The following is a 25,866-nucleotide window of genomic DNA, read 5'->3' as shown; positions in this document are numbered from 1 at the left end:
TAAAAAAGGTGGCCTTGCATGCACGCCAGGAGCACTTTGTCCAAGTATTCAGCAGGGTGCTGTTAAGAGGCACTCGGCGCAACTCTTCGTTTTATATGACAAACAAGTGTGTGTGTTTTAGCATTTTTGAAGGTCAGTGTGATATGTCTTGATTCCACTATCAGTGTTTATGCTGAGGTGCTTGGAGACTCAAGTTTGCTGTGTGGTTAATCCATCCGAGCCATCTGCACTCTTCTCAGTTTTTACTGCACATCATCGTTTATTTCAACAGCAGATCAGATCAGCAGAGAGACAAGCGATCTTGGGAGCCTCTAAGAGGGAGAAGGGGGTGCAACCGTGGGACAGTCCTGTGTTTGCCGTGCGTAGATCACCCCTGCTTGGGCCGAGATAACCTGCCAACCAACGGCTCTGTTACATGGACGTGCCTGGAGTTAGGAGAGCCCAGTGTTTGCAGCTGCTCTCATGCCCGCATCACACAGGAGTGTAAAAATACTCCCCTGTAATAAAATCTTGCTATCACGCAAGGCATGAGTCTTAGTTTTCCGATTTAGTAGCAACACTATGCTCTAATGAATTCTCGCCCCCGCACATCCATTGAGCCCGGGAAGCGAGTCTGTCCGACCGGCCGGCGCTATCAGTGTAGCTCTATTGATAACGAGCCCTGGGGGGGCTGGTCGCTCCGCGCATCTAGGGCCTTTAATGAAGGAGTCCGAGGTTCTGGCGCCATAATGAGGGGACTGTGTTAGAAGTGCAGGTTGCCGACAGGACCGGGGTCAGCGCTGGCAGAGGCGGTGCTCGCTCAGGGGATTGCTAAAGAAGGCATAAAATTGGAAATGTGTGCACATGTAGTCCAGCATGATCCATCGTTGATGCACCCGAGTAGCTAACCCCGTGTCCACCTGAGACAGCTGATTGGCAGGAGCGTTCTGACTCCATCTGTGCAAATATTAGAGATGAAAACAAACATTTGTGGACGACAGACGGGCTTGTGAAGCCGCCACTATGTGACCTGCGCTTTGCCTGCACTGGCACAGTGTGGCTTTGTCTTAATGGTCAGATTGGCAAATGTCTAAATTGCCTTAAAATGACAGATTGAAGATCAAGATCATTACAGACCCTGTAATGTGAACTCAGAGATTTCTAATTACACATATTTGCAGTCAATTGCTGAAAACACATGCAAAGTGTGAGAAATATGTAGTACTCGATTGTGGAGATAAAGCAAACTGTTTTTCACCATTTCAGTTTTCCTGATTTAATTTTTATATAATAATGTTTTGTTTTAAGACCACCTTGACAGCCAGCGTGTAGACCGGGGCTTCTGGCTGGCGGGACTGCTTTAGAGTGCCTCATTGTCGCAGCGTGCAAAATCCCAGTGACAACCCAGTTGCATATATTCCAGCCACCGGAGGCTTTTCGTGGATATTTTTGTGGCTAAAACATGTAGCTATTGTAAGCATAAGAAAGGTGTTCGACAAAGTCACATCCATTTCCTGGTTGTAGTACTGCCATTTGATTGACAGTTGAGTGGGGCATGGTTTCAGAGCATTCAGCGGACACGCCCGTAGCGTTCCGGAGTGGAGACAACAGCTTCATTCACACAATTCTCTGTCATGTGTCCAATTTCCAAGACATTTGTTTTCACTGAAAAGGGACTTACTTGGAAATGGTGTCAATTGAATTTGAATATTGAACTTAATATTCGAAAGAGAAATGTTTTGCGGCGGCCTGGTGTGCGACTGGTTAGAGCGTCTACCTCACAGTTCTGAGGTCCGGGGTTCAATCCCCGGCACCGCCTGTGTGGAGTTTGCATGTTCTCCCTGTGCCTGCGTGGGTTTTCTCCAGGCACTCCGGTTTCCTCCCACATCCAAAAAAACATGCATGCTAGGTTAATTGACAACTCTAAATTACCCGTAGGTGTGAATGTGAGTGCAAATGGTTGTTTGTTTGTTTTTATGTGCCCTGGGATTGGCTGGCAACCAGTTCAGGGTGTACCCTGCCTCCTGCCCGATGATAGCTGGGATTGGCTCCAGCACGCCCGCGATCCTAGTGAGGAGAAGCAGCTCAGAAAATGGATGGATGGAAATGTTTTGCACTTGTTTATTGATATGACAAAAAAAACAAATAAATGAAATGGAAATCTGGCCATCTTGAACATCTGCCGCTGAGAGCCTTATGTTCGTGAAGGGCGTAAATCATGCGCGGCAAGCGGCGCCAGAGGTGGGTTAGACCGATGTTGGCCATTTCGTAGACGAGCGGAGGCTGGTAGATGTGCGAGTGGGCAGGCTGCGCCACAGTGGGAGTGTTTACAGCCGACTTAAGTCGCTGCCAATCAAAGCGGCTCCTCTCATTCCGTTTAAATTTGGAGCATTTGGCAGTCTCCACTGAGACGTGGCACCATGCTCTTTGTGTAAGAGGATGCTGCGTAATCGCAGCCATCCGTCCGTGAGTGGCACATTGTCACCGGTCTGGCCATGATGTGGCAATAGACGTGAGCGGGTATTCTTATAAAATACAGTGGCTGAAATATGTATTTAACAAATTTCACCAGATGTTGGGAACAACCCAAGTAATCCTTACATACAATGAGACCTTTTTTTGGCCTACAAAAAGGTCTCATTGCCAAGGTGTGAGTCAAGAAACATCTCATGATGGGGAAGAGCAAAGAGCTGTCTCAAGACCATCGCAAACTAATTGTTGCAAAACATAACGATGGCATTGGTTACAGGCGCTTCTGAATGTTCCAGTAAGCACGGTTGCGGCCATAATACGGAGGTGGAAAGCCAATCATACCACCGTAAATTTGCCTCCATCAGGTGCTCCTCGCAAGATTTCTGACAGAGGAGTGCAAAGAATAACCAGAAGAGTTGTCCAAGAGCCAATGACCACGTGTGGACAGCTCCAAAAAGACCTGGAATTAGCAGGTACTGTTGTCACAAGGAAAACAGTGAGTAATGTACTCCGCCGCCATGGCATGAATGCACGCGCAACACGCAAGACCCCATTGCTGAAAAAAAAGCATTTCAAAGCTCATTTAAAGTTTCCTGAACAACATTTGGACAAGCCAGTGAAATACCAGGAGAGTATAGTCTGGTCGGATGAGAGCAGAATTAAACTGTTTGGATGCCATAGTGCACACCACGTTTGGAGGAGAAATGGAACTGCACATCACTCTAAAAACACCATAGCGAGAGTGAAGTTCGGAGGTGGGAACATGATGGTGTGGGGCTGCTTCTCAGCACATGGTACTGGTGAACTTCACATTATTGAAGGAAGGATGAATGGGCAAATGTACCGAGACATTCTTGACAAAAATCTGCTACCATCTTTGAGGATGATGAAAATGAAACAAGGGTGGACATTTCAGCAGGATAATGATCCAAAACATACTGCCAAGGAAACTCTCAATTGTTTCAAAAGAAAAAAAATAAAGTTGCTAGAATGGCCCAGCCAATCACCTGACTTGAATCCAATGGAAAAACTATGGAAAGAACTGAAACTCAAGGTCCATAAAAGAAGCCCACGGAACCTTCAAGATTTGAAGACTGCTTGTGTGGAGGAATGGGCCAAAATCCCATCAGAGCAATGCACGTGACTAGTTTCTCCATACAGGAGGCGTCTCGAAGCTGTCATTGCAGACAAAGGCTTTTGTACAAAGTATTCAATAAATACCAGTTGACGTGTTCAATTCCTTTTCCCTGTGTCATTTATTACATTTATTTATTACACACAACGTCATTTCTGAGCTTATTTATTCTACTTTCATTGAATGTAGGGATTACTTGGGTTGTTCCCAACATCTGGTGAAAACTTCATGTCAGTGGCATCTTTGGAAATATATTTCATGAGAAAAATGGCGACGTGTTAAATACTTATTTCAGCCGCTGTATTGAATGAGCTGGTGATAATCGCTGCCGACTTAAATACTGCATGTCCGTGGAGCTAGGTATCTGTCTGCCTGTGCCCCGATCAAATTCACCAAAATTGCGTTAGACCAGCAGCCTCGCTTGCGTCGGGACTTAGACGCGGTCTGAGCAGGCATACATTGACATAGATTTTCTGACACCAAATTGTCACTCCGCCAGGCGCATCTTAAAAGACACTCCCTCAGCTGGCCGGAGATGGCTCTGCCAAATTGCAAAACACGTGCAGCAAGCCTCGCACTTGCGCAAAAATCGGGACCTGCCTGCATTTGTGCCCCGCCGCAGATAGGCCGTCTCGGAAAATGGAGCACAGAGTGTCAAGTTTCCGCGTGATTGCCGTCTTTTAGCAGCCTTTTCCGCCACCACACAGCTGCGCTTATCGCAGTTGTCACACTTAAAAGCATCAGTGTCATTTTGTAGCCATTTCGGCTTTCTGCTACAATCTTGCAGTCAGTATTCCCTGGCTGCCTCGTGCTCGAGTATTCATGTGTAAGCCGTCCAGATCATTCCGAGTAACGCAGATCCTTATTCATTTAGAAATCACTATGAATTATGTGGACGTGCGTGTCTCCTCTTTGCTTTCCATTCGGTCTCATATATTTTGCAGCATCAACAGTGCATTGCTCTCCATATCCGGTGTGTGAGATGAAATTAAATCAACAGATGATGAAAGAGAAGTGCTCCATGCAGATGGATGCTCTGCGGGGCAAGTCGATTCATTGGTCTGATCCGAGCAAATTCTCTATATGCGGTTGTTATCTTTTTAGTGTGCACTAAACTGAAATGGGTTAATGCTTTAATAACCTGAGTAAGCAAATGTTTTGGTGAAAGGCTTGTGGACTACTTTGGACCTGCATCGTCTTGTAAATGCGACAAAGCTTGCGCAACTTCACCAGACTGAGATTGATTTGTTATGCTGCCAAAATTGTCAGATGGCAGTTTTCAAATTTAGTGAAAAAGTATAAATTGGCACAATATAAGTATATTCAATACAAGTATAATTTGTATTGAATCTAAATACATCCAGCATTGTAAAGCTGTAAGTTCATGGGAGATGTTAGTGGATCATGTGATACTTCAGAATGTTGCAGGTTCACAAAAAATACAAAATAAAATTTTAAAATCTTTATTTTTATTTGCTTTTGAGACCTTTTGGAAGAAATAACCACCACCCCGCCCCACTCACTCAGGTGTGCATGTTTCTTATTCTTTTTCACATAGTGGTGCCTCATACATAAGGACAAGTAAGGATGGAATTGAGGCAAAGTTTAAAAAAAGAAAAAGAAAATCAAGTTACTTGCATGGTTTGGCTTTCGTCACAAAATGAGCCTCAGCCTGTCTCTCATCTCTGCTATCGAGAACTGAATTACTTGGACGTCCTCCTTCCTGTCTGTTGGGTTTCCTCGGCAATCTTGTTCTTCGAGCATGCGGGCCACGGAGCCCACATTGTAAATAAGAATGTTAATTAAGTAAGCTCCCTCATCCATATTCTTGGAATAACTAACAAACATAATAATTAAATCAACATGCCAACTTATCGCGTGCACATTAGCATAAAGACCAATTTTCATTTGGAACCCTGTGTCTAAAGCTATTGATTTTCAGCTTCAGCTTGATTTATATAACACTATTCCATTCCCTGCTGCTGTATTAAATTTAGCATTGGTATTAATTTGCTGCCTCCACAGTCACCAGAACAAAAGTGTATTCTTACTTCCATCGATCTGTGACACTGAAACCAGTGTTGAATCCACCGCTGGATGGCAACTTCTAGTCAAAAGCAAGCTATTGATTTACATAAGAGTACATGTTGTCAGCCCGTAGCTACAGTCTAAAGCTGCCGGCATTTGATGGATGCTTCTCAACGATGAGAAAACTCTGACTCCTAATGCAGGAAGACCAATTGTCTTCTCCGAAGCCTCTCAATTGGGCTGCTGGGAAGACCCGAATACGTGGAAATAAACCCAGTTTCTATGGAAACAAAAGAAATCTTCAGAAGACTGGTGGTGGTGGAAAGAAGGAGCAAGAATGTTTTGGAATCCGAAATTATAAAAGCAAGAAACCTGCTCCAGGCTCAGTGGCCGTATTACACTGCAACCTCATGAGATTCAATTAAAGAGGCCTTTACAACGCTTAGTTTTGATTGACACTTTGAAAGATGTATTACAACCCCATTCCAATGAAGTTGGGACGTTGTGTTAACATAAATAAAAACAGAGTACAATGATTTGCAAATCATGTTCAACCTATGTTTAATTGAATATACGACAAAGACAAGATATTTAATGTTCAAACTAATCAACGTTATTGTTTTTAGCAAATAATCATGAACTCCGAATTTTATAACTGCAACACGCTCCAAAAAAGCTGGGACAGGTGGCAAAAAAGACTGCGCAAGTTGAGGAATGCTCATCAAACACGTGTTTGGAACGTCCCACAGGCGAACAGGCTCATTGGGAACAGGTGGGTGCCACGATTGGGTAGAAAAGGAGCTTCCCTGAATTGCTCAGTCGTTCACAAGCGAAGATGGGGCGAGGTTCACCTCTTTGTGAACAAGTGCGTGAGGAAATAGTCCAACAGTTTAAGGACAATCTTCCTCAACGTACAATTGCAAGGAATTTAGGGATTTCATCATTTAAGGTCCATAATATCATCAAAAGGTTCAGAGAATCTGTAGAAATCACTGCATGTAAGCGCCAAGGCCGAAAACCAACATTAAATGCCCGTGACCTTCGATCCCTCAGGCGGCACTGCATCAAAAACCGACATCAATGTGTAAAGGATATCACCACGTGGGCTCAGGAACTCTTTAGAAAACCAATGTCAGTAAATACAATTCAGCGCTACATCCGTAGGTGCAACTTAAAACTCTACTATACAAAGCAAAAGCCATTTATCAAGAACGCCCAGAAACGCCGCCGGCTTCTCTGGGCCCGAGCTTATCTAATATGGACCGATGCAAAGTGGAAAAGTGTTCTGTGGTCCGACGAGTCCACATTTCAAATTGTTTTTGGAAATTGTGGACGTCGTGTCCTCCGGGCAAAAGAGGAAAAGAACCATCCGGACCGTTATGGATGCAAAGTTCAAAAGCCAGAATCGGTGATGTTATGGGGCTGTGTTAGTGCCAATGGCATGGGTAACTTACACATCTGTGAAGGCACCATTCATGTTGAAAGGTACATACAGTTTTGGGAGAAACATGCTGCCATCCAAGCGACGTCTTTTTCATGCTTATTTCAGCAAGACAATGCCAAACCACATTCTGCACGTGTTACAAGAGCGTGGCTTCGTAGTAAAAGAGTGCGGGTACTAGACTGGCCTGCCTGCAGTCCAGACCCGTCTCCCATTGAAAATGTTTGGCGCATTATGAAGCGTAAAATACGACAACGGAGACCCCGGACCGTTGAACAGCTGAAACTGTACATCGAGCAAGAATGGGAAAGAATTCCACCTACAAAGCTTCAACAATGAGTGTCCTCAGTTCCCAAACATTTGTTGAATGTTGTTAAAAGAAAAGGTGATGTAACACGGTGGTAAACATGACGCTGTGCCAGCTTTTTTGGAACGTGTTGTAGCCATAAAATTCAAAGTTCATGATTATTTGCTAAAAACAATCAAGTTGATCAGTTTGAACATGAAATATCTTGTCTTTGTAGTGTATTCAATTAAATATAGGTCAAAGATGATTTGCAAATCATTGTATTCTCCATCCATCCATTTTCTGAGCCGCTTCTCCTCACTAGGGTCGCGGGAGTGCTGTAGCCTATCCCAGCTGTCATCGGGCAGGAGGTGGGGTACACCCTGAACTGGTTGCCAGCCAATCGCAGATAATTGTATTCTGTTTTTATTTAGTTATAGTTTTTATGTATTTTTTTTTTGTATTATTTATGTTTAACACAACGTCCCAACTTCATTGAAATTGGGGTTGTACTTTAAGAAACAGTGTTTCCAAATATTTCCCCTCAGTTCAATGCCACTGCAAACTCCAACCACATTAATGACTATTTAGTTACATGTCACTGAAAACTGAGAATTCTCATCTTTGCAAAGCCAGAAGCCTTGATTTTCTTTCAGTTCTTGTATTGCATTTTATCACATCGTGTTCCTAATGTTGTGGCCACTCAGTGCAATGTGTCATGGATGGTATTTGCATAAAACTACATTTCATTCACAAATCATTTCAAACTTCCATGTACAATGGTAGTACAAAGTGCAATGGTAGTGGCGACTTCATCTGGTCAGAAATGTCGCATGTGTGATTCTTTAGTGCAAGATGGCAGCGGAATGGCTCCTCAGGTGTATGTGCAGCATTGTCGAAAGACCAGCCAAAAATGAACCAAGATAAAACACCTTCAGGATGAATGTTTACAGAAACCTAAAACAAAAGAAGAGAGAGAAAAAAAGAAAAGTGAGGGAAGAAGAGCTGCAGGCAACCATGGCAGAATAACTCACTTAGTATGAATAATTAAACAGCCTCCGTTGCTAATGATGGTGAAACTGCAGCTCATTAACACTGACTGAGAGCTAAATGGAAAGCTCAAATTCTAGTCTCGCTGTTATTTACCAGGGAAGCTATTTTATTATTTTTTTTGCTGTAGTTTATAACAGTCGACGGGTTTAATTTCAAGCTACTGATGCACCTATTAAGAGAGGCACATACATACATTGTATCGATATTTTGGAAGGATAGCAGCGATGTTGGACTTTAGGGCCTGGCTTCCATGCTAAATGTGTTGATGGGGTTGATTTCAGGCCTCTTGAGTTCCTCCACCAACTTCATCCAAGTATGTCTTATGGATCTTGCTCTGACCTACTGGAACAGAAAAGGACGTTCACTGAGGTATTCCCACAAAATTGGAAGCTTATAATTGTAGATGTTAAATTTGCAGTTTTTGAATGCAATTTCTCTGGGTATGCTAGTTTCTTCTGTGTATGAGGTTAATTGAATTCTCAATGGTGACGCAATTCCGATTTTATTTATTTTTTGCTCTGAAGTGGTACAATTCCGACAGGGGTCACGGCAGCGTAAAAAGAAGCAGGAAATCGGACATCTTCAGATTAGAATCAGGCCTTTTCCAAATGTGGGGGGGGGGGGGGAATGTGATATGAATCAGATCTCTTCAAATTCGACTAAAGCATGAACGGACAGATGGGATATACTGTTCCTATCAATGCGGGCCTGACGTTGTCGAGATACATCATCACACCGATCGGTGACGTTTGCACACCTGCATTTGCCCAAACAGCGCAAACAAACCCATTTAAAAAAAAAATTAAAACCACAGCCAAAACATGTCAGTAAATCCATGCTATCCATCCATCCATCCATATTCTGAGCCGCTTCTCCTCACTAGGGTCACGGGCGTGCTGGAGCCTATCCCAGCTATCATCGGGCAGGAGGCGGGGTACACCCTGAAACGGTTGCCAGCCAATCGCAGCGCACATAGAAACAAACAACCATTCGCACTCACATTCACACCTACGGGCAATTTAGAGTTGTCAATGAACCTACCATGCATGTTTTGGGGAGGTGGGAGAAAAGCCACGCAGGCACGGGGAGAACATGCAAACTCCACACAGGCGGGGCCGGGATTTGAACCCCGGTCCTCATAACTGCGAGGCAGACGCTCTAACCAGGCGGCCGCCGTGCCGCCAAGTCCAGGCTAATTATGTGTTATTATTAAATTCTGTGCTGTTGCTGCACAGAGTTCACTTGACACTTGTTTCTCTGCGTTTTTTACGTGTGCCGTGAATGTGAAAACAGTGATCGCACATACAGCGAGCGTCATTTAAAACTGTACATGTATCTACACTTTGACATAGTGCGAATCCATCGTCAGTGATGTAGGTATGAACGTGAGTGTGTAAGTCTTGGCGCAGGGTGTAGCCTCTTACATTAAGTCAGCCGTGACAGACCTCAGCTTTCTAAACAAGTATAGAAAATGAATGGTTGGATTTCTTGCTACTTGTACATGCACATGTTACAGGACTAACTTTTGATATCATATCATTATCTCTCACTATACAATATTGATAGACTCAAGCATCAAAAATTGATATTGCGGTTGGCCAATCCATATTGGTTGTCACGCTTGTACATACAAGCGTGACAACCTTGTACATGTGCAGGGTGTGCCCTGCGATTGGCTGGCAACCAGTTCAGGGTGTACCCCGCCTCCTGCCCGATGATAGCTGGGATAGGCTCCGGCACGCCCGCGACCCTAGCGAGGAGAAGCGGCTCGGAAAATGAATGGATGGATGCTTTAGATGATTTGCCGAAATGAATATATATGTATTTATCTACGTGCAGAAAAATGTAATGTTTGTATTTATTCATAATCCACAGCAGAAGAGCATGAATCAATAAAAGGTCCTGGAAGCGGCGACCCTTCGGTCACTGGACGACCCGCTCTACCAACTGAGCCGCAGCCGCCCCACCAAGTCACCATTTCAAAAGAAAGAAAGAAATAATGGATGCTTGAGATGCCGCTAGGTACCTCTACATAGGCACGCGTATGAGTGAGTCATTACTCATTGGGGCCACAAATGAAATTGAAAGCTGTCCTCTGTGGGGAAGAGCCACAAACATATTAAAGTTTAATATGCTTGAACAGGATCAGACAAACCCCAATAAATGAGCTGACTTGGTCATTAAATCCTTTGAGCAGAGATGGAAATTGTGAGGCCGGTTTACATTCCTTCCTTTCTAATTTAGACACGACTCACTTGCTTTGAGCATTCTATGACAGCCACCTGGGCGGGTTTTTATTATCCTTCTTGGTGACTTTGTAGAGCTGGACTTTAAATTCGTCACATTCGTGTCGACTGTGAGTCACTTTATTTGCATGCGCACCAAATTTAGTTCAATTCAATCACCTTTATTTAAAGTCTTTGGCTCCTGATGTTGCACTCATTCACAGTGATCAAACATGAAGAAAAGCAAACAATACTGTTGAGGGAATATTACGCTTGTGCCACAGAGAGGCGCTAGGACGCATGCCTACGTCATCACGCCTTTCATGTTGGCTTTCTTCTTTGTGTGACGTTGTGTGACAGTTAGTTCTTTGATGCGTTAAAAGGAGTCCCACGCGTGTTCTAGGCAGGACACGGCCTGCTCCAATATTACTGACTGGAGGACATGCGCTGCTGCAATACAACTGGCTGCTGTAATCCCAGTAGAACACGCCCTACTGCTTCCAGACGGAAAAAAGAAGTATGTGCTTTCAGTGTGGCGGCCCTAATATGAATCCCATTAACCCTGACCCACCCTAATCATAACCTCAACCCATCCTAAACCGCCTTAACACTAACCCTTATTAAATATGCCATGCTGGGTTAAATATACTCTTATTCTCCATCATCCACTCATCCAAATGCAATGTTATGTTGCAACAACTTAACAAATACTTTAGCTAAAACATTTAAAAGAAGAATTTAAAAATACAAACAGCAGAGATTTAAAATGACTTAGGGAGGGAAGACAATGTCATAGATTTTTGCTGGAAATTCCAGGATGTCGGGGCACTAACACTAAATGCAGCAAGATTGGTATAAGCGCTAGGAGTTTTTAAAAGAAGCAATTCCTTGGAACGGGTTTGGTAAGACCCAACATGGCAATGGACCATGTTGGTGACATACTGTAAGAGGGCTGTTTCTGTGAGAGCTTTAAAAATAAATATTAGCCAGTGTATTTCACATCGAATGGAAAGAGAGGGCCAACCAACCAACTGATAGAAGGAGCTCGTTAGCTAGCGAGCTAGCACCGGAGATGAAGCTGATTGCGGAATGGTTAACGGCATCTAAGGATCTAAGGGTAGCAACATTGCCATATCTACAGACGACATCACTGTCGTCCAGAGCTGATAAAAACAAGACTTTAACAATCATCTTCCGACAAAACAGTCAAAAGCGAGTCCTATTCCTAAATAGGACTCGTAATACATTTTCTGGTATTGGTATGGATTTGAAAGGTACATTCATCATCAAGCCATAGACCTATGTAGATATTTGGACTCAGGGATTCTCTCAATGAGGGATCCATTAGAGGCAGTGATAAAAACATCAAGGTCAGGGGCTTAAGCCGTGCAGAACAACAGACACTACATTTTCTTTTCTTCACATTAAGGAGAAGCTTAAGAGAAACAAGGGCTTCTTGAAAATGATTCAAAGAGATTTGCAAGTTTTCCACCACTCATGAAACAGTGTCAGCTACACGACACAAAATAGTCTCATCAGCATGAAGATAATACTGACAGTTATTCCATGGTGCCACTATTTTGGTAATATAAAGCGTAAAGAGCACTGCACCCAGAATTGAGCCCTGAGGGACACCCTTGGCCGCAGGTAAAAGGTCTGTTTGGACAGTCCCTAGTTTCACACATTGAAAATCTGTAAGAAACAGTTACAAACATTTACTTCACAACCAATGTTGCATAGTGTACTCAACAGTAATAGTAAACTTAACAGTGCTGAAATATACAAAATAGTCGCATGGATGACAGAAGGTACAGTAGGTTGACGAAATTTGTCTAAAAGTTCTCATTTTCCAGGTATTTACTGTATATTCATAACTTCTTGTGCATTTCACCCAGATTCAGCTTAATACAATTCTGCTTCTTGTGTGAACTTTATTGAAAGCATTTCATTTGCCAATTAGCCAGCTGTTCCCCAGTTAAATAATGAATATGCTAATTGTAAAGCTGGGGGATATGTTGTCTTTTGAGTTGCAGCAGCAATTATACAACTCGGGGATATTAACGCTCATGTGTGCTGTTTTTGTGCGTATTTTTGGAGTGGTGTCACTCCATTAGGCACACCAGCACAGTCTAAAGAGCTCCAGTATGAGATCTGTATCCAAAATGGAACCCTTGCAAAGACAATAATGCCCAATGAGTTCTTTTTCTTTTTCACCATGTTTTATTATTGTGGCATTTTGCAGGGAACTGCACTGCATATAACTTATAGCTCTATTTTTTTATTTTTTTTTTCTATTTCAGCAAGCTAAATATGAATACTGGAAATTGGCAACAGGATGTAGTGCACAACAGCGATTGTGAAGGTGCACCTAATGATGTGTTTGAGGGTATACGTCCTAAGACAGAAACAAATGCTTCCCTCCATGGTTAACACGGGTCTACGTTTATGTTTTGACAATTCAAACTTGAAAGCTGCATGTGGTGCAACCCACACACACACACACATTGCTGCCATCCATCAGCACATGCTTGAGAGCTGGCGTATGAACACCGAGACAGATGCTTCCTTAAATGCTTAATGCAATATTCAGTTGAGCCGTGCTGTATTCATTTGCATGTAGCATACCTTCACGCGCTACCATCTCTCAGGGTCTTAATTACGAGCGTCAGCCACTTAGGTGCATGCTTTCATACACGATTTATGAGCGCAGGATCGCAAACAACTTCAAGTGTAACGTTGTCATGCGTACAAATATACAGAGAAAAATCAATATGGACTTTTAAAAATTGCATAGCAATGTGCAGGTGCGTTCTCATGTCCAATACTGCTTGTACTGACTATTTAGATTGCTTTTCAAAGGGACTGTTGGAATCTGTATTCACGATAGCTGTAAATTATGCATTTATCACGCCCTGATAAAGCTCCAGAAACTAAAGAAAACGTTTTTTTTGATGACCAGACACAAATCTGAACTGAATTGTTTAAAACGGTGTCCAAACAAAAGAAAAATTAACAGCCCTTTTTTAATGTCTGCTTGGATTTGTATCCTTTGATTTCCATGTGAAGGTAATTTGGGACAGAATTATCATCTGAGAGGGACGCGATCTTTGAGTGATATCTTTGCTGGCGCGAGATGACACGATGGCACCCGGCGCTGGCATCTAGAAGCCCTGATTGGCCGGGTCGCCGCGACAGTTGGTGGTGGCTTCTGTCGGCGGATGAGCGAGGGACCGCGGGAGACATGATGTCATCGGGGAAAAAAATGAAGCGTAATGTCATTGCACAACGGAGCCAAAGACGGTGAAGATGAGAGGCTCGATTGGGTCGACAGGGACGGGAGTGGGCAGAATCAGCCCAGTTGAAAAGTGAATAACAAGTATGAAAAAAGTATTTTAAGATCAGAGATGAGAGTGTGATGCTTTTCAATCACTCATTATCATTATGGATTCAGTGGCAATGGATTGAAAATGCAGATTCTGGAATTTATGTTGGCAATTTCACATCACAATGGCGTCAATGGGACCGTCCTGTCACGTGTGGGGAGTAGCTGGACCCAAGAGCAGGCGGAGGCAGATGTAAAATGATGAACAGTTTATTGAGGAAAGGTTATGGGGGTGGTCCTGGATGTGTTGGCAGGCGGCGGCGCGGACAGCTGGGTGGCAGGAATGACGTGGGTCAGGAACACAGGGGAGCACTGGGAACGAGGAGACACAAGAGTTAACAAGGGAAGCGAGGAACAGTATAGCTTACTTGACATAAGGTGGGCCGTGGTACCGCGAGGAGAGGCGAGGATTTCCGGGAACAGGCAGGCTGATTGAAGACAGGTGCTGAAATCACAGAGGGGAGGGGGGGGGGGGGGGGGGGGGCGCCCTCCTGGTTCCAATAATGGAACTGCAGGGCAGTATATGACACATCTGCCCCTTTGGAATCATCGTGGGAACACCCGTCTGTTCGTCATCCTCCATGAACCAGGAAGTAGCCCACAAACTAATGAACAGATGGACGGAAAAACAAAAATACAACATTTCCCAAGTCGACAGTGGGGCATTCTGCGTCATTGTTGGATTGTTCAAACTAATCTAATACGGGCCTAAAGCCTCGTCGACACTGTATGACGTTTGCAGTCTTGTATTGTGGTGCGTTGACTAACGAATTGAATTCCAATTCCGGCCTCCCAATAAAACACCAACAAAAATAATTTGTAACATGTTTTTGAATGAGACAAACAGCGCTCTATTGTACATGATGAAAACCAATCAAATATGATGAAAACAAATCAAATAATTAAATAGAATGTAAACTACTACCATTTTGTACATCACGAATAATTCATTGCGCGGCTCTCTCCGTCTGGTGCCGTGCCTTGGCCACCATGTGGCACTATAATATTTAAAGAACAAAGAAGACGATCACAACTGCTCTATAAGCTGCAGTAGTGGGAATCATTTTTCACAGAGGATAATGAATATATGCCTGTGAGTAATGTTATATTGTCTGTATAGAAGTGTTGCACCATTGTTGTACAAATATTTGTTGCTTAAAGGGTTATAGCACTCCGATATTGATGCTAATTTCATGAGCTGTTCTCTAGCCTTTTGCATTCTGGCCTTTAGCTATCAGACTTTCATATAAGGCAAAGTTCTGAGTTTGTTTAGATACACAATCTGTAATTTTCTCCATTTATTTTGACAGTAAACTCCAGCTGGGAGTGGCAATAAACAGCTTGAAACAAGCACCTGGCATCATTGTTGAAGAATTGTTTACAATGTGCCAGACCGCTGCTTGTCGTGAAGGGAGTGGATCTGAGTTCACTGCCACCATCTTGCGCTCGAATCTCAAATTTAGCTCAAGTCCAGGCAAAAAAAACGGCTGAGCAACGGCTCGTGGGGAGGTACTGGCGAAATATGAACGTAAGCAAGTGGCATTGTAGTTACATTCACAGCTGGAGAGAAGAGGTCATGTTGGGATGCCAGTTTCACAAGCAGCTAAAGATAAGTCACGTTATCAATGGAAGTTTACGTCCACTTAGCATTAGCATTAACCAGTTAGCATGAGCGCAACGCGCCTCTGTTTTCGTCCCATGTGAAAACCTCATTTCTCGAGTTCTCCTCCATCCCGTTTGTGTTTGGCGCTGACGACGGGACTTGACTATGTGGACGCTGTGATACTCTCGTCATTTCGCGGTGTCCGACACTACTCCGTATCTGTCGCGGCATGCTTTTGGACGTACAGCAGCTACTTCGTCTTAGCTTTGCTCCTGTCACACTGAGATGCGAGACAATTGCTGATTGATCTTTTATCTGAGACAAGAAATTGCACATTGTAGAACATGCTTAAAAATGCCTAGGCCTTTGTATAAAAGTGGATTTTCTCTGCCTTTTTAGATGTCATTGTTGTACACAGATTCCTTTTTTTTATCCTGGACTAAAGTGGAAACATTTTTCAAAATGACCTGTGTGTTTGGGTAGATTTTCTTCCGATTGTTCCGTATGAGAGTTCTGAATCTGCTGTTAACATGGGATGTACCTTCCCAACTATGAGACAGCTGAGCTCTGACCTCTCATTGCTCGCGAGCCAGAACGAGTAAGCACCTTGCACCTCAAAGCATCTTCCCAGGCTGGACCAGAACTGCTCAACCTCCCCTTTGTGTCTGACTCAATCTGCAGTGATTAGATAATTGCAATGCCATCGCCACTGGCAGGATGAGCAGATGATAACCTGTTGGTCTCCTCGCTGTTTCAATTCACAACATTTAGCGGACCACAGTGAGTTCAGGTTTCAGTAAAAAGACAACTCTTTCGGCACACTCTTTAAATGAAAATTTGTGCAAATGTGAATTTCCTCCTGAACGGGAACAAAATGCTGCAGTGTCATACTTACAGAAATCAAACTATTTACAAGTTTACTTTGGGAAGGTTGTAACAGCAAAATTGTTAAAGTGAGTCTGAAGGCTAAAAGAACACAGATGTTCCCAGTGAATATGAGAAGAGTTTTGTGGATCTTCTGCTTGGAGACAGCAAAATTATGAATCATTTGACGGCTTTGTGTAGTCTTTTTGTCAACAGAAGAAGCAAATACATGGAGCTATCTCGAACAATTACTGTAATTTCTCATGTATAATGCGCACCCATGTATAATACGCACCCCCAACGTAGACCTCTTAATCCTGGAAAAGCCTTCTACCTATGTATAATGCATTTTTACAATGCATGATTTTGCTTCTACCCATATGATCAAAACATAAAGTATATTTTGTATTTTGTCAGTTTTTTTGCCCAAAGAAATTGTGAAGTTTACCACTTTATTTGAACAAGTAATCCTTTTTTTATTTATTTGTTCTTATTTTGAAATTCATAGCCCTACTTTTATTTAGTAAATTAGAAAACACACAGTTGTGCTCATATGTTTGATTATCCAGGCACAATTTGTAAGATGGGTACAATTCTTTAAAGAAAAGATGAAGGACCAGGCGAAACACATTTTATTTTAATGGAATTCAAATTAAACGGTCAAGCATTTCAGAAAAGCATTATCATTAAACAAAAGATAAGCATAACGAAATTAATGATGGTTGTTGTTCATTCATCAGTCATATTAAAAAATATATTTTATTTTTTATTTTTTATTTTACAAATTCTTCCAGGGTATGTAAACTTATGAGCATAACTGTACATATACGCAGTCATACGTACCCCCGTCATATTGGAATGAAAGTGTAGGCTACACCTTTTTTATAACCACTAGGTGGCATTTTGGAAAGAAAGTGTACAGTTTTTTGTATAACCACTAGATGGCGGCATACATTTATAAAATGTGAAAGTTTTATCCATTTGCCCCTATACCTATGTATCATGCGCACTGTTGACTTTTGACCATTTGTTGGGGGGTGGGGGGACGCGCATTATACAGGAGAAATTACGGTACTTGCTTTTCATCCCTGTCTGATTAGGAACTCAGCGGAAGGTCATCATTGTCTGTGAGCGTGGTGTTACTGGACAGGAAAATACTCCTCCGCCGTGCTGCTGTAGGTCTAGCAAGGAGCTCTTTGACGTCTTTATTCTTGTCTTCCACTGCCATTGGTCTTCAAGCATTGGAATGAGAGCGCTGCAGTGTTTGTGGTTTGATTCAAAAGTATGTCATAAAAAATGGATTACGTTCCAAATGTTGGACTAGCTGGCCCTTCGCTTTTATGACTGAATCTTCTCAGTCTCCGCCGCCTCCTCAATCCTCCCGCCAATCCGCCATGTGCGGGTTTGCTCAGATGAACTCATTATGTGACTTGTTTCTTTCAAAGGCAGTGAGTCCTCCCCCATCACAACCTCAGGTTGTCTTTCCTAGCCTGAATGTTCAGTGCCTTCCCATGTTGCCATGTCTATGTACTAGCGCTATACTGTTAGTCAATAGATGCTGCGTGTGTGTGTGCATTTATCTGTGGGAATGGGAGGGGTGGGATTTTGTATTCATCCTTCGATTTGAATTGTCTGTTTTTCTCCCTGTGAAGCACTTTGTATTGCATTTTTTACATCGGAAAAATTCTATACAAATAACATTTGATTTGATCAGATTTTTGAATTTGTAGCCAACAGTGTTGGTTTTTGTGTGTTTGTCATTAGTTGCAGTGTCCACGCCTTCCCTTTTTATGCCGACTAGTAAGCTAAGTGTCAAGGGAAACGGGAACCATCTGGAGACATGCAATTTACATATCATCTCTCCAAGGGCAGGCGTTTTTTGGTGGTTTGTTTATTTTGCAATTTATTTATCGCAAACTAAAGATATCAGTCGTGAGAGTAAAAGAAAAAAAAGGTAAAATAATTGCTGCAGATGTGAGACAAACCATCCAAGTGGCACACCCTAATGACCAATGTATGCTGCACAGAGGGAGAGAATGGAAATCAGCGAGAAACGGAAATGGTCTTGCAGCTGAGATAAGAAAAATAACAATTCGATTAGATACAGTGGGATTGCCGGCAACGGGAAAACAAGGTGACGGCAAGGCAGAAAAAAATGGCTCAAGATTCTCAATTTTGAGGATTTGGGACGAAGGCATTATAGTGCACCTGCAGGCCCCGAATTCTAATGTTTCCATAAATATCAACACAATAGCCAAGCAAATGGGATTTTTTTTATATGGTGCTACAGTTTCTACTCAATCTGGGCAAGATATTTGTGAGAAGTGTGTGTGTGTGTGTTGACGGGGTGAAAAGTGCCTTTCTTCGCATTTGCTTCAGTTTCCTTCCACACCCAGAAGTCCAGTTTACTAGCGAGCAATTGAAGACCTCAATTGGCAAGGTTGCGTTTTAGCGGTCTTATTTCCATTTTAGCAGTTGATTGCTCGGCCTTCGTGACAGCCGGTGAGCACCAGACGTGGTGCGTCATTGTTTCATGTTCGATTCTATGACACAATGGTCTTTTGGGAAAATAAGTGCCGTTATCGTGCAGCTTCCTAAAGTGACATAAGGTCACACTGCGATTGACTGGCGACCAGTTCAGGGTGTACCCCCCGTATCCCAGCCCGACGATGGCTGGGATAGGCTCCAGCACGCCCGCGACTCGCGTGAGGATAAGTGGAACGGGAGCAGATGAATGAACAAAGTAGAACAAAGAAGCAGAAGTGGTGGCTGGCAGTGGAAGTACAAAGGGCTATACTAGTTTTGTAAAATGTCATGTTTGCTCAGTGATACGCGGTCATCTTCATTACATTCTTGAGCTTGTTGATTTTTAGAGTATTTCTATTCATATCTCTTCCAGGATGTTTGTTTGTAGCTTGCCGCAAATATCAGTTCACTCGTTTTTGTTTCTAATCATTAGTGACATTTGAAGCTCCGACGTTTCGTAGCGGTGATGAAAGCTTACCTAAAGTTGTGATAAGAAGGGTCTGTCATTGCAGTGAAGCCAAACAATCCACATGAATTAGGCAGTGACTCGAAATACTGGCACATTTATTGTAACTAATAACGTTCATGGGGTTTTAATTTCTGTAATTCAACAAATTAAACACAAAAAGTTTAATTTCCGCCCCAGACGCTTCAGAGAATGATGAACTTTCATGGACTCAAACCTCGAGGCTCATTTCATTAATTAACCGACTGCATGAATCGCACACTCAGTCGCTGTGAGGAGCCACAAATTCCAACATAAAAAATGAGTTTCAATAACAGTGAATTCTTCGAAGGGAGCATTGCTGCTGGCCTGCTATTTCATTCAGCCTTAAAAAAAGAGGAGAAAAGTGTCTTTGTATTTGCTTAACTTAGTGCATGCGGTTGCAAGCGTGTGTGCGTTCGCGTGTGAGGCCTGTGTGTTGAAACCAGACTTGTGGCCCAATAGTGGGATTGCATATGCTGGGCTGAGTATAAGCGCTCCTCTCTCCTCACGTTTTACTTGCAGGACTGGACAAACAGTATGCACATTTGCAAACAGGAAATTATTTCAGGACGAGCTGTAAAAATAGTAACTTGCCAAAGTGTTTCACGCAGACACACGCCCACACATCTTTACGCTCCGTGCAATGAAGCTCTTTAATGGCGGGCGGCATCTCTGCCAGTCTGCTGACTGCACGCTGGGCTCAGTGAAGGGCATCTTTCATCTGCGCCACAAGACGCTGTTGCGGTCACCAGGTCAGCTCATGCAAGACAATGGGCTCCATTTTCACAGACTGCGCAACGAGCGTCGGAGCGCACACGGTGGCGCATCTTGATTTTCGCGCAAGCGCGAGGCTCGTCGGTTTTTGCCAGTTCGGCAGACCGGGCAGCGCCGAGCTGGCCGTACCGACGCGACGAGGGTGCGTCCTCGGCCGTCCGCCCGGCACATCTGACTGAGGGCTCTCTTTTCATAGATGGCGCTTTAGCTGAAACGGAGTTTTCATTTGAAAACTTAAGTCACCCGTGATTAATATTTTATCTGTGTGGCTTACCGGGTCAGCAACAAATTCAGAGATTTTATGTAAAAAGCCAGAGTAGGGGCCGAGGGGCCGGTAGGTAGATCAGCAGTGGTTCTATGGATTGCATAATGACACCCTCAAATGGTTTGAAGTCCTTGTTAACTGCAGGACGAAGGTTCAGATGAGATTCAGAGATGAGGGCGATGCCGCCACCCTTCTTTAAAGGGCGTCCAGCTTCAGTTCATGGTCAAAATTCATTTGGGTTCAACCAAGTCTCGGAGATCAGCTCATTTACGACTAAGTCTTTAGAAGGGAGTGATCTAGTATTCATAAGAGCGATTCTCATTAGAGTGGGCTGGACATTGCTATTTGCCCCCGTTGTACTGCCAGTATTAATATTTATAAGATTGCTTCATATAGAACCCGACATGTACTTTGAGTAACTGTAATTACGGCAGGGAGCTGACACCGGTGGGGATCCGCTAGCTGTCGGTCAAGTGACAAGTAAAACCAACATACGAGAGAGGAAGAAGACTTAACCAGTTGATAAGGCGTCAGTTGGCAGTGGATCGCTATTTCCAGTGTGACGTTTTGTTCTTCTCAACCTTAACCTTACAAACTTCGCACCCATTCTAACTCCCGGCCTGCTGTAAAATGTATTGTCATCGTTATCTATGTTTCTCGGAACACCGATACCACCTTCCCCATTAAGGTAAAGGCAACTTTGTCGAAGCAAACAACCGAGTATTACAGTAGGTGGCAGTTATCAGAAGCTGATGCTACTAACGCTCTGAGCTATGATAATAATGATAACTGATGCACTGCAGCTCTGTTTGGCTTCGACATGATAGCGATTTATATAATAGCAATAATAAAAATAATAATGCCGGAGAGGTGCCAGCCCAAGCGGGTTTGGAGGCTGGAGGAGCCGAACACGGGCGCGAGGCCGGTCGGCGGCGGCCCTCCGTTGGCGGTTCATCGTTGCCAATCGGTTGGTGTGGAAGGTGCGGCAGGATAAAAACATTTGCCAGGGGGAAGCAGCTCCGGGTTGCGGAAAATTCCGCGTTGGCCGGAGTGCAAGACAAGGAAGTAAAGACCGGCTTTCTGTCTGTTTGCTTTGTATGTTTGTATGTACACAAATAAATATTTCTGTTCTTTTTTTTCACAAAAACTGCTCATGCAAACACATTTACAGATACCAAATACTTCATAAGAGCTGTTCATGAAGTCATGTATTTCTTTATTCAACCTTTATTTATCCATCTAAGGTAAGGTGTTTGCAATGCCCACCTGGCTGCAGACAGCAGAGACAAACAAAGCAAAATAAAAGTAAATACATATACAAACTTTACGATGTGATATAGTTAGTTAGTTACATATTACAGTACATTATAAAAGGTGAGCGATGACTTGAAAGCTTGAGCTGTCTGCAACGATTATTATTTTTTTTTAGATCTAACGAGTGTCAGTCGTGAGCAACTCTTTCATTTGTTTAGTCTACCCCGAACTAATAGATGCGGTGGAAACGCAAAGCACATGGGCCACAGGAACCTTTTGCCGCCAGGAACTCAAAGTTCCTGGGCTGCTTGGTGGAAAAGGGGGCTATTGTTGACCACGGTGTACAACAGACCTTGACGGGTATTTTTGTTTGTTTGTTTTTGTTTTTCAGAATAGTCCATCAGCACTGTTCCTGGAATTCTCCCACAATGCATTGCATCAGTAAAGGAACTCAAAACGGCTGTGCGCAATCCTCCACAGGATGTCATTTAAGACATCCCTTTGCAAAGCTTTATGTTTCATGCGTCTCAAGGTTGTCCTTTAATTGAAGTCTTTTGAGTCGTATGAGAATTCATTCCTTCCTGTTAATCTAAAGACCCCAATGCCAATGAAGTTGGGCCGTTGTGTTAAACAAATAAAAACAGAATACAATGATTTGCAAATCATGTTCATCCCATATTTAATTGAATACACTACAAAGGCAAGATATTTATATTAATTATATATATATATATAATATATATCTTTTAACTTGATTGTTTTGAGCAAATAATCATGAACCTAGAATTTTATGGCTGCAACACATTCCAAAAAAGCTGGGACAGGTGGCAAAAAAGACTGAGCAAGTTGAGGAATGCTCATCAAACACCTGTTTGGACCGTCCCACAGGTGAACAGGCTCATTAGGAACAGGCGGGTGCCATGATTGGCTAGAAAAGGAACGTCCCTCAATTGCTCAGTCATTCACAAGCAAAGATGGGGCGAGGTTGACCTCTTTGTGAACAAGTGCGTGAGAAAATAGTCCAACGGTTTAAGGACAATGTTCCTCAACGTACAATTGCAAGGAATTTAGGGATTGCATCATCTACGGTCCATAATATCATCCAAAGGTTCAGAGAATCCGGAGAAATCACTGCATGGAAGCGGCAAGGTCGAAAACCAACATTGAATGCCTGTGACCTCCGATCCCTCAGGCGGCACTGCATCAAAAACCGACATCAATGTGTAAGGATATCACCACATGGGCTCAGGAACACTTCAGAAAACCTCCATCCATCCATCCATCCATCCATTGTCTGAGCTGCTTCTCCTCACTAGGGTCACGGGCGTGCTGGAGCCTATCCAAGCTATCATCGGGCAGGAGGCGGGGTACACCCTGAACTGGTTGCCAGCCAATCGCAGGGCACATACAAACAAACAACCATTCGCACACACATTCACACCTATGGGCAATCGCATGTGTAAGTTACCCATCGCATGTGTAAGTTACCCATCGCATGGGTAACTTACACATCTGTGAAGGCACCATTTATGCTGAAAGGTACATACAGGTTTTGGAGAAACATATGATGCCATCCAAGCAACATCTTTTTCAAGGACGCCCCTGCTTATTTCAGCAAGACAATGCCAAACCACATTCTGCACGTGTTACAACAGCGTGGCTTCGTAATACAAGAGTGCGGGTACAAGACTGGCCTGCCTGCATTCCAGACCTGTCTCCCATTGAAAATGTGTGGCGCATTATGAAGCGTAAAATATGACAACGGAGACCCGTTATGAAGCGTAAAATACGACAACGGAGACCCCGGACTGTTGAACGGCTGAAGCTGTACATCAAGCAAGAATGGGAAAGAATTGCACCTACAAAGCTTCAACAATTAGTGTCCTCAGTTCCCAAAGGTTTATTGAATGTTGTTAAAAGAAAAGGTGATGTAACACGGTGGTAAACATGACCCTGTCCCATCTTTTTTGGAACGTGTTGCAGCCATAAAATTCTAAGTTCATGATTATTTGCTAAAAACAATCAAGTTGATCAGTTTGAACATGAAATATCTTGTCTTTGTAGTGTATTCAATTAAATATAGGTCGAACTTGATCTGCAAATCATTGTAATCTGTTTTTATTTATGTTTAACATTATGTATGAACATGAAATATCGTGTCTTTGTAGTGTATTCAATTAAATATAGGTTGCACATGATTTGCAAATCATTGTATTCTGTTTTTATTTATGTTTAAGACAAAGTCCCAACTTCATTGGAATTGGGGTTGTATACAGCGATATATATTCTTTGTGCATATGAACACTAGATACAGTGCCACCACTTAAGCTTTTAAAGGCAGCAATTAAAGTGCTCCTCACGACGCCTCCTCAAAGAAAAAGTCTCGGTGTCCCTCTACTGCCCTCGGTTGGCAGCTGTGCTTTATTGGAACGCCTGGTGCAGTTTTGCTGTCGGATGCGTTGTGGAGAATTGATCACCACTTGAATATTTTTCAACACGCGCTTTGAAAGAAACTAGAAAGAGTCTGACTTCATTCACTGCAGTGAGTCCTTACTCATTACGTTAGACCGCTCGCAGCTCATCCTGGCTGTTGCCATGTAAACAGTCTTCCACTCTTTGCCATCTTTTGAATGTTAGCACACTGCGTCCAACTGCAAGGTTTCTGTCTCACTGGGGTGAGTCGATGTTCACTCAACCATTTTATGTCCTGACATTGATAAGCTCTCAATTGGTGGTTGCCCATGTAATAGACTCTGCATCGCAAGATTTTTTTTTCAGTGGCGATATTGGGCTATTTGCTACTTGACTTCCCATCCTAGAAAAAAACGCATACTAGAGATGCACTCCTGTGGTGGTGGTAGGTGAAATAGTAGCAGGTCTCTTTGAAAGCGTGTCATTCTCTGAAGAGCTGACTGACAAGCTTGTCCCAGATAGCAAGACAATCTGTGAATGCTGTTGATCAGAAATGTCCCGTGTGAGGTGGACAACATGTCAGATTGCATTGGAATTGGCACACAACAGGAAATTGTCCCCAGTACATACAGGAGAGTGTTGTACAACGTAAAGTCAATTCAGCTCAGACGAAGGGCCAATCTCAATTCTACCCCTTGGCCCTTGAGACGAACGATTCCGAGGGCTCATTGGAATTGGTCCTAAGTCTTTCTCTGCCCCCCCCCCCCCCCCTCTTCTTTTCTCTGTCTGTGTGTATCTCAGCCATCCTGCAGGTTTCCATATCCTTGAACAAGGTGGAGTTAAGTGTTGGAGAGTCCAAGTTCTTCATCTGCACAGGTAAAAAGCCCCGGATTGCAGTGTGTGTGTGTGTGTGTGCGTGCGTGCGTGCGTGCGTGTGTATGCCGCATCCTTTTGGAGGCAGGTTATAAAGACACAGCGGGGGGTCTGTTTGTTGTTTTAATGACGGTAAGCACCAGCTCCACGCTCCCCGTATGGTAAGTGACATTTTGACCAGCAGCGTCTCCTCCCCCTCACCGTCCCCCATAAATGGCCGTCGAGAGAGACCGGCGCTGGCAGGTCGGACCCACCTCCCGCTGCTCGCCTCTTCTCTCCTCTGCCAGCCCACAGACAAGCGTAGCCTGAAAAGAGTGTTGGAGGTATGCGATAAGAAGCTCTTCCTTGACACTGCAGGCTGTCACGCTCAGTCTCATTTGCACACAATACTGCCAACTGGAGGCCATAGCCATTTTACACAGCACTGGTTTTCACCCAAAATATGCAAATGATGTTTTAGTAGCTTGCTTGCATGGGAGCAGACACATTCATTACATACATCAAATTCTACGCTACGTTTTCAAAAGACTGAAAAAGACACGGGAAAACACAGTTTCTTTCCAAGGTGTCGTTGTTAGTCATTTTTTTCGACTGCGTATGAGTAGAGATCACTTTGACCATGTTGTTTGTTCATGAGCACTTCTAAAATAATTAGATGTTTTTTTGTTTTAATTCATGAAAATGTACCCATAAACTTGCACTGATTAATAGAAATAAATTGGATTTCAGAGAACAACAGCTGCCGATCATGAAATAAAAAAAATCATGGCGCTTCACACCCACTAAAGAGCATTTCTGTGATGTAAA

At 43.3% G+C, this 25,866-nt stretch overlaps 1 protein-coding gene across 7 annotated transcripts in view; it reads left to right on the top strand.

Moving 5' to 3' along the window:
* Positions 1-25,866, top strand: part of LOC133412270 (neural cell adhesion molecule 2-like) — a 182,940-nt gene that overhangs the window by 97,801 nt on the left and 59,273 nt on the right. For all 7 annotated transcript variants that reach the window (XM_061695345.1, XM_061695343.1, XM_061695342.1 and 4 more), the window contains exon 2: positions 24,988-25,062. In XM_061695345.1, the coding sequence (XP_061551329.1) occupies positions 24,988-25,062 (75 nt within the window). The remainder of the gene's footprint in view (positions 1-24,987; positions 25,063-25,866) is intronic.

Source organism: Phycodurus eques, chromosome 1 (genome assembly GCF_024500275.1).
Source record: "Phycodurus eques isolate BA_2022a chromosome 1, UOR_Pequ_1.1, whole genome shotgun sequence".
Taxonomy (NCBI): domain Eukaryota; kingdom Metazoa; phylum Chordata; class Actinopteri; order Syngnathiformes; family Syngnathidae; genus Phycodurus; species Phycodurus eques.
This window is presented reverse-complemented; position numbering and strand designations above follow the sequence as displayed.